The 9,272-nt window shown below is 38.8% G+C and overlaps 1 protein-coding gene across 1 annotated transcript; it reads right to left on the reverse strand.

Annotated features, from left to right (window-relative positions):
* Positions 1-214: 214 nt before the first annotated feature.
* On the reverse strand, positions 215-8,904 carry LOC119537275 (40S ribosomal protein S26-like). Its single transcript, XM_037839786.1, has 2 exons — positions 8,877-8,904; positions 215-561 (listed from the first exon to the last, which is right to left on the reverse strand). Exons 1-2 carry the CDS (start codon positions 8,902-8,904, stop codon positions 215-217), a joined length of 375 nt encoding a protein of 124 aa, XP_037695714.1.
* Between the last annotated feature and the right edge of the window lie 368 nt (positions 8,905-9,272).

Genomic DNA, 9,272 nt, shown 5'->3' on the forward strand with positions numbered 1-9,272 from the left:
TATAAATTTTTCCTTCTATAGATCATAATTTTGGTGTCAAGTCTAAGAAGTCTTTGCCTAGACTTAGATTCCAAAGATTTTCTTCTATGTTTTTGCTAAAAGTGTTATAATTCTGTGATTTATGTCCATGATACATTTTTTTTTAAGTTGAATTTCCATTTTATTTTTTTTCCAGAGACTAGTTTATCTAGTTTATCTTTATGGATGCAGCTCCTTACATGGGCTTTAGTGGAGGTCGTCGGGCAGCACCCACAGGTCTAAATTGGGGAGGGGGTGTCCTGTCCTTCCAGGCCTCATGAGATCGGTTTCTGACTACCTTGCTGTGAATGGCACAACTCATGCAGTAATGTAGTTTCACATACAGCTTAGGAAGCACATAGGCGTTGAAGACACTTGCTTCGGAAATGTCCCCGATGGCTGCGGCCTCCACTATGTTTCGAATGACAAATTTCCTAATGGCATTATCCTTGGGCATGCAGCGGGCGCAGTTCGTGCAGTGAATAGTCTGCAGGTGGCTGCGGCCCTTTTTGGCACGACTATTGTTCCTTCTTGTTTTGTCATCTTAGAAGAGAACAGCCAACAGAGTTTCCGGTGAACACCCAAGAGAGATCCATGATACATTTTGAGTTAATTTTTATGTAAGGTGTGAGGTTGAGGTTGAATTTTAATTTTTTTTTTTTTTTTTGCCTATGTATGTCCTGTTGTTCCAGCTCCATTTGTTGAAAAAGCTATTTTTTTCCATTGAATTGCTTTTTCAACTTTGTCAAAAATCAGCTGACCTTATTAGTATGAGTCTATTTCTTAGTTCTCTATTCTGTTCCATTAATCTATATGTCTATCTTCTGCAAATACTAAGTTGTCTTGACTACAGTAACTACTGATGGAGCTTAATATCAGGTAGAGTGATTCATCCCACCTTCTTGTATGCCAGCTTGTTTTAGCTATTCTACAGCTTGTGTCTTTCCATAAAAATTTTAGAATAAAATCTTCTGTCTGTAAAAAAAATAAAATAAAACAACAAAAAAACAAAATCGATATTTTTATAGGAATTGAATTAAACCTATAGATCAGTTTGGGAGAATTAACGTGTTTACAATACCAAGCCTTCCAACCCATTAACATGAATGTCTCTTTGTTTATTTAGGTCTTCTTTGATTTGTTTCATTTGTATTTTTAAATATACATGTTTTTGTTAATTATATATATAAGTATTTCCTTTTCTTTGAAGCAATTTAAAATGTTACTGTGTTTTAAATTTTAATTTCTGCACGTTCATGGTTATATATAGAAATGTGATTGATTTTTGTGTGTTGATCTTGTATCCTGAAACCTTGCTGAATTCACTTATTAATTGTAGGAGTTATTTTGTAGATTCCCTGGCATTTTCAATGCCAATCAATGTCATCTGCAAATAGAGTCGTTTTTATTTCCTCCTTTCAAAAGAAAAAAAGACATTAACTAGATAGGATCAAGGAAGGTAGGCATCTGCACTGGTAGAGGGAAGCTGTGGTGTCCAGGGTATCAGAACCCAGATGCGATGCGGATGTGTCCATGAGGGAGTTAGGGGAATGGAGACCTGGTGGGGAGTGGTAGAGCCTGAGTGGTGTGAAAAGGCCATCTGCGTGGGGTCTAGGCCAGTCAGAACCACAGGAGACTGGTTATGTACTGGAGGATCAATCAGATAAGTAAGCATTGTAAGGATAATGGGAGCTAGGTTTCTCACAGTCAGAGAATAGCATTGTAAGTGTGGAAAGAGAGAAAATTAGGTGTTGGGTTGGAACTGGATATATTAGTAACTAGAGATATTCAAAGTATATAGAGAAAGAAATATGGATGTTAATGTGTGTGTGTATATGTGGTTATACATATGTATGATTGAATATATATGTATATGATTAATATGTATGAATATAAAATATATTTATATGGAATATGTAAATATATATAACTTAGTTTTATCCCATGAGGGTCCTGGAAACAGTGACACTCTAAGAGCAATAAACACAACTAGCAACTAGATCTTGGCTTTTAAATCCCATTCTCTCCTCAAAGGACCCATGAGTTCTTGGAGAAATATCTGATTCCAGGGAAGGGGAAGGAAAAGTACAAGATGATCCTGGAATGTCTTGTTCAGTTAGAGCATAAAGAAGTGTTTAGGTAATAGTGGGGACATGTCAAAATGACACAGGAAACAGCTTGAAGGAGTTCCCACTGGCCAAATCTGGAGCACTTTGAGTATCAAAATAATAATGATAACAACATAATATACTAAAATAAAATAGGACTTCATTAGTCCATATAAATATAAATAAATACATGAAAAGTTTAATGAAGATTGAGATTTTTGCATGGACTCAAAGTACTTCTTTATAAAGTACTTATTAATTACAAAGGGAAAATGAGTAACCTAACATTTGAAAAAAACAAAAAACAAACAAACAAAAAAACCTCAGGAGAATTTTGAGGGAGGGCCTGAGGGCTGAAGTTTCTTTAGATAGGGAATAAAAGGCAACAAAATTTTGGACATTTATGTTTCTATGACCATATTTATACTTACAGGTTGTTGAGACTTACGGATAGTCAGATTAAAAATACGTTATCTCATATAAGATAATCCTCTGAACAATCTTGAGATATAGGCATTATTGTTCCTATTTGACACTTAAGCAAACAGACAAGATTTAGAAGGGTCAAATAACTTGCCAAAGTCTCTACTTGGTAGGTCCAGGGTTTGAATTCAAGCCTCCCTATCTTCAATCTGGTTCACTCTGAGAACCAATGTAGAGTCCATGCTTTATGCTTGTCATGGTCAGGTTCTGCTGCAGTTCCTTATTTCACTAAATTATTTATGGATATAGGCCTGAAACCTTTCTGATCAATGAGTCCTGTAATTTATAATGAACACATTTGTATGTCAACTTCACAGGAAAAATAAACACCAAAAGCAACAACAAAAAACCAACCCATGGTTAAGAGGTCTGCATAACATTATGGAAATGTTTCTACTGAGAAATTAAGGACTATATCCCAATACCCACATTGTTGGGGTTTTTAAGGGGAGACCAATTAATAGTTATTAGAGAGAAGCGTTTGACACATTGTTGCTTTCTTGTCAAGTTTAGAATCTGTAATAAGCATGGTACTAGTCACCAGTTTTACTTGAAGTACCTTCCTTTCCCATTTGGTGTATTCAGACCTCTTAATTCCGCTTTCCCTTTTCTTCTCCTGCATCCAGAAGCAAATGAAAAATAAGACAAGGGAATAAGGCAGATGGGATTAAAATATCCTTTGTTAAGGTGATATTGGGAAATCTATCTTACATCTGCTAGATATATCTCCCTTATACTCAACTAACTCAGCCTCCAGCAAAGGGGGAGGAGAATGGAATGTGTTTCCCACAGGCTGATAGCTCCCAAGAAAGGAGGAAGATAGGGCAGGGATGGGCATGCCTCTTCCCCTTACAACTCATCAGTCAGGGAGTGGTGAGCTGGATGGCACAGATTTACGGCTGTGGAGCTTTCTCTCCACCAAGGAAACATCAGGAGTGAAGAGCAAACTTTTCCTCCTAACATTCCCTAGCTTCTTAATTTTTTGGTTGTCAAATGATCCTTTCTTGAAATATTTTCCTTTGTAGTTCTTAACTAGCTAAGCATTCAGCTGCAGTGCTGTTGATGTCATCCACATCATGAGGGTGGTGGCCATCAACATTGCAGACACAGATTGGGCAATTCCCGTAATCTCTTTCCTGGTTCTAGAGAGTTCTCTAGCTAAGGATCGGTGCCACATCACATCTGTCAGACAATGTTGGCCATCTCATCAAAAGTGATATTTCCACTCTGCTTAATGTTTTTCATCTTCTTTCTGTCTCTGGATGGTTCCTTAAGGGCTTTGACAATCAAGGCCGAGGCAGAAGGTGCCACCTCAGTCTGGGCCTGTTGTTCTGAACAGTCAGTTTCACTGCAGTCCTTAGCCCCTTCCAGCTGCTGGTTGCCTTGGTGATGTCATCACCAGCTCTCTTTGAGGCAGACCCGGGAGTCAATCTTGGGGGCTGGGCAGAAGTGGCACCGACTTGCCCACAGGTGTACCTCAGACATGTGACTCTGGGGTTGAACTTGGGCAGCACAGTGGAGGTGACCGGTGTTGAATGAAACTCAACAGAGGGTGACCCAAGGAAGTTGCACTGTGGCCCCCTCTGAGCCAAAAGCAGAAAGCCATTCCCCCGCCTTTGGGGTCTCTCAATCCCATGGTCTGAAACATTAAGCCTGATTAAGCCTGTGGTTAATCAAAGATGGGCTATACTCCTTGTGGGATGTGATCAGCAGTCTCCAGGACAGATCAGCTCGCACTCTCACGAAGCCATTGCCTTAATAACAACATCTGCTCCTCTGGGTTTGATCCTGGGGCTGCTGAGAGGCAAGGTGGAAAGTAGAAAGAGAAGCCTTTGTTTCAACTTCCTGAAGACACCAGAAGGTCAATGCCTGTGAGCCTAGAGTCCTCTTGACAGCGGATTCTGTGAGCCGAAGCAGAAAATTGCCCATAAAAACAATAATTGTAACCTATGAATCTGCTTTATTTTGGAGGAATAGCCACCTATGCACACATCCTCCCCTGTAGAAAACCATTTGAAGTATTGCTGCTCCTTAAAAAGTTTAGAAATTGCAGTGGGGTCCAGCCCAGTCTCTGGGACTTATTGGAAGTGCCTTTCTTTCTCATCTACTATATTCATTTCTCCAGTGTATTTTTGGCACCTCAATATTAATAAAAGTGAGGGCTCTATCTTGTGTTCTGCATAGATTCTGTGTCCTTTGCCAAGTCTACTCCCTAAAATTATGAGGTTGTTTAGGTCTAAGAAAACTACCTCCTGGGGAAGGTTTCATCTTCATATGAAATTATCTGATTCATGTCAACTTGAGACCACTGAGTGGGGGATTATTCTTTAGTCCATGTAAAGGCCCATTAATTCAAGGTCAGATCTTATTGCAGTTTTCCTATTTGGAATATACCAAATCAATCTAGCACTTTCTATGCAGAACAAGTGCTAATAATTTAAAACTAGGACCTCCCTAGTTCCCCATACTACACATGGAACTTACCTTCCTTTGAGTTTAAAAGAAATAAATGTCATTCTATCACCAACATCTAAAAGGTCTATGGGAGGAAAGACATGCCTTGCCTCAGCTATGCTTGCTAACTCAGGGGTCTCTGCATATCCTGAGGCATTTGTTGAAGTTTCTGCTGCCAACAGAGGTATGTTATGTGTAGTTCAAGGTTGAACTACTTTGGCCAACACCATAAGGCTACCTGTGCCTATTAAAGACCTGTAAGTTTGCTGAGGACAGAGCAGCCAGAGTGTATTTGCCAGTTCCTATGCAAACTGCCTCTGGCAGAGTTCTTCTCACCCCCACCCAACATCCTGCCTGGTCTTTTTGCCAAGACCTGTGGGCTCCATTGTCTGTGATGAGATCCAGATGGCCTTGAATTGCCATTTCTCTGAAACCACCCATGAGTCAAGTTATGCCTGTGGAATTAGCCTCCTGAACTTATAATCACCCACAAAGGTCAAAACATTGTGTGGTCCAGACTTAACAGCCTCTTGTTCAGTTTACAGCAGTCAAAAGCCAACTCCCCAACTTTAAAAACATCCATGCAGGCAGCCAGTTCCCAAAAGGAAAAAGAAAGGTTTGGGCTACACATGGCATCTGCTTCCAAATCCACCAGTAAATGAGAAGGTGGACAGGTCATAGAAAAGTTCAAGCTACTGGAGCTCCTCCCTGTGGAAGGAAACCTCAGGGGTGGGGAAGGAATATCCCTCTTAGTATATAAGAAAGCAGCAGATGCTGCTCCTTCCAGAGAGGGAGTTTCCAAACCTGGCTGAGTGTCCAGAATCTCCTGAGGAGCATTTTAGAAATACAGACTCCTAGACCTGATAATGGAGACCGGAAATCCTAAATACTACCATAGCTTTGTGTGAGTTTTCAGGGACTGCCATAACAGATTACCACAAATTTGGGAGATTAAAATAAAGGAAATTTATTCTTACATTTCTGGAGGCCAGAAACGTTGAGTCAGTTTAAGTGGGCTGAAATCAAGATGCTGGCAGGGTCATCCTTTGAAGACTCGAGGGGAGAATCCATTCCTCACCTTTTCTAGTCTGGTGGTTGCTAATGTTCCTTGGCTTGTGGCCATATCACTCCCTATGGTTGTTTTGTCTTCTCTTCTATTTTTGTCAAATGTCCCTCTGCCTTTCTCTTATAAGGAAACTTGTAATAGGAATTAGTGCAGACCCAGAAATTCCAGGATAATCTCATCTCAAGACCCTTAATTTAATGCACCTGCAAAGACCCTTTGTTCAAATGTTGCAAACCACAACATTTACAAGTTTCAGGGATTAGGACATGGACTTTGGGTGTGGTGGCTGTTTTTCAGCTTACCCCAAGCTTTATGATCATTTAAAGAAATAAGGACCTAACATCTACTGATATTTTCTTGTATCATGTATCCTAAGCAGTTGAACTAGTTTTATTTTTCTCTCTCCCTTCTCCATATCCTGCTTTTATTTTTGTTTGTTATGATTAACTTCATGATTAATTAATAGATTACCGAATATTGAAGGGAAGATGGAATTACGACATAACCGGAGGAGAATGGACAGCACTCAGAGATCCTGACTAGGCAATGAAAATAATAAATAATGAGACTTGGGGTTGACTTCTTTTTTTGTGTTCTGGCAGAGGATGAGCATATTTTCAGTTGGACAAGGAATGGTTGGTTGCATTATGTTGCGTAGGAATCTGTTTTTTTTTTAGAGGCATAAGTACAGAAGAGGGGTACATGTTGGTGTAGGACAGATAAAGGGGTGGTCTTAATTGGACAGTTCATCTTTTGTGATTCCCAGCATCTTAACCCCTATCTTATGTTTGGGGAATTCCCTACCTTACGAGCCAGCCTCCCATATTGGAGCTGAAAATGCCAAACATTTGATTACAGCTAGGGCATGGGCAGCTTCCCTAGATGTTGAATTAGCAGCTAGTGATAAGAAGACTCAGCTACTATACAGATCCATACTCGTGAGACTGGTGGTCATGGCTGCAGTTGCTTCAGCTCCTAGGGTAGATAGGCAGAGTCTAGTGATGGGCATCCAGTATCCAGTGTTGGCGGCACTCTCAGTGCAAGCTGTGGTGACTGTGCCAGGGACAGTGACAATAGCATCTTTATAGAACAAGTGCTACAGAGTGTTCAGGGTACTCTGATTTCTTGGCTGTTTTAGCCTCTATGTCTATTCTTTAGTCTCACAAATATTCTAGGCTACTCTAAATGCTTTAAATGCATTCCCTTTATGCTTAATTAGCCAGAGTTTGCGTCTCTTGTTTGCAACTAACTACCCTGATTGATACAAATGAATTGGTTAATTTTATTTAAAATATAGGTAATACTTTAATTTTAAAAATAAGCAATAGACAAAGTGAAGGATATTGCCAGAAAGTAGAACAAAAAGATGGAGAGATGAAAAATTGGAGAAAAAGAGATAAGAAAACTGGAGGACCAAACCAGGAAGACTAACATCCAACCAAGAAGAACTCCAGAAAGGGAGGACTGAGGAAACAGAGGGGAAGAAATTATCAAAGAAAAAATACAGGAAAACTTCCTATATCTTCTAGACTGAAAAGGCCTACCAATTATCCAGATCAATAAATGTAAAAAGGCCCCCACAAAGGGATACTATCTTGATATTTCAGTAAAACAAAGAGAAAGAGAGAAGAAACAGATCACCTTCAAAGAAATGGGAATATAAGTGGCTAGAATAGAGCACTTTAGAAGACATTGGAGAAATGTTTTCAAAATTTTAAAGAGAAATTATTTTAACTTGCATTTCTATACACAAACTACCAATCAAGATGCACAAGAAGTCAAAAATCTAATTTTTCATGTATTCCTTCTCAGGAAGTTACTGGAAATATGGTTCAGCAAATTGATAGGGTAAAGTAAGAAAGAGAAAGACATGGCATCCAGGAATCAGGGAATACAATACAGGAAAGAAGTGAAGGGACATTTCAGGACAACAGCTGTGCGTCAGGGCTAGAGAGCTACTAGTTCGCAGTAGAGGGGGATGGATGGCTTCATCCCCAGGAAGACAAATATATAACTAAATGAAATGATTGCATGGTATTTATGAGTTATGTAATTGTTGGTAAGCACATGTCAAATCATTTGGGGCATTTGAAAAACTTAAGCACATAGAAAACTAAGCAATGAAAATGAAGCAATCACTAACTTTTAGGAAAAAAAGCATTTTTAGAAAAAACAAAGTTGCATGCAAATATAAATTGAATCATAGTAAACTATTTGATGTAGAAGTATATAATTTTCATGTAATCAAAATTGTAAACACTATTGATTTAGTGTAAGAATTGTCATATAAGTAAAGAGGGGGTAAAGGGAGGAAAAGAAGTGTAGGGTTGGGAGTGTAAGAGAGCTAAATCCTTCTATCTTAACAGGAAGTTCGAAGATAATACATAAAATAGATAAAATCAAGAAATAGAAACATAAGCATAATTGCTTAGAGAAATGAAGCTGAATATCTGAAGACACAACACAAAATTTCTGCAGTAGTTGCCTCTGGGAGTCAGACAGGGGCATAGCAGAAGACAATTTTATTTTGAGTCTTTTAACACTATTTGATTTAATTCTTAAGGAAATTTGTACAATGTATTTGTGTTACACCCAGTTAACTTACACAAAACCAACTGTGTGTACTTGGCCTGAGAGAAAGAAAAATATATTTATTTGTTCTGTTTCCCAAGCCCACTATTCCTCTTACCCCTCTCTACCTCCCCACTCCCCCCATCACCTCCACCACCCCCACCACACCTACTCACCTTCAAACAGAACCTCACCTTTCAACATTACCCTAGACAAAGGGATGTCTTAGCTAAAGACAATGAGAAATAATCATTTATCCTTTGCTTTTGACTTTGGGTCTTGACAATTAAAAGATTATTCAAAAGCAATTTTGATTTGATTCAATTTTTGCAGTTCTCATTAATTTATAATCTAACCCCAAATCATATTACAGACTGTTGAAACAGAAGATAATAAATCTTCATCCTTATAATAGTAGTTAAATATGAAATGAAAGCTTCCCATGTGCTAGATTGTATTACTCCTCACAAAAACCCTATGAAATAGTACCATAATTACCCTCACATTGAATAGAAGCTGATGCCCAATGTTCTTAGATTGAGGTTGAGATGTTTCCCTGCTCTCTTATGCTG

This window comes from Choloepus didactylus, chromosome 6 (assembly GCF_015220235.1).
Source record: "Choloepus didactylus isolate mChoDid1 chromosome 6, mChoDid1.pri, whole genome shotgun sequence".
Lineage (NCBI taxonomy): Eukaryota > Metazoa > Chordata > Mammalia > Pilosa > Megalonychidae > Choloepus > Choloepus didactylus.

Coding starts and splice junctions, on each gene's coding strand:
- LOC119537275 (XM_037839786.1), bottom strand. CDS start 8,904: ATGTTGAAAGGTGAGGTTCTGTTTGAAG. Junction 562..8,876: donor AGGTGAGGTTCTGTTTGAAG/GTGAGTAGGTGT, acceptor TTCTCTTCTAAG/ATGACAAAACAAGAAGGAAC.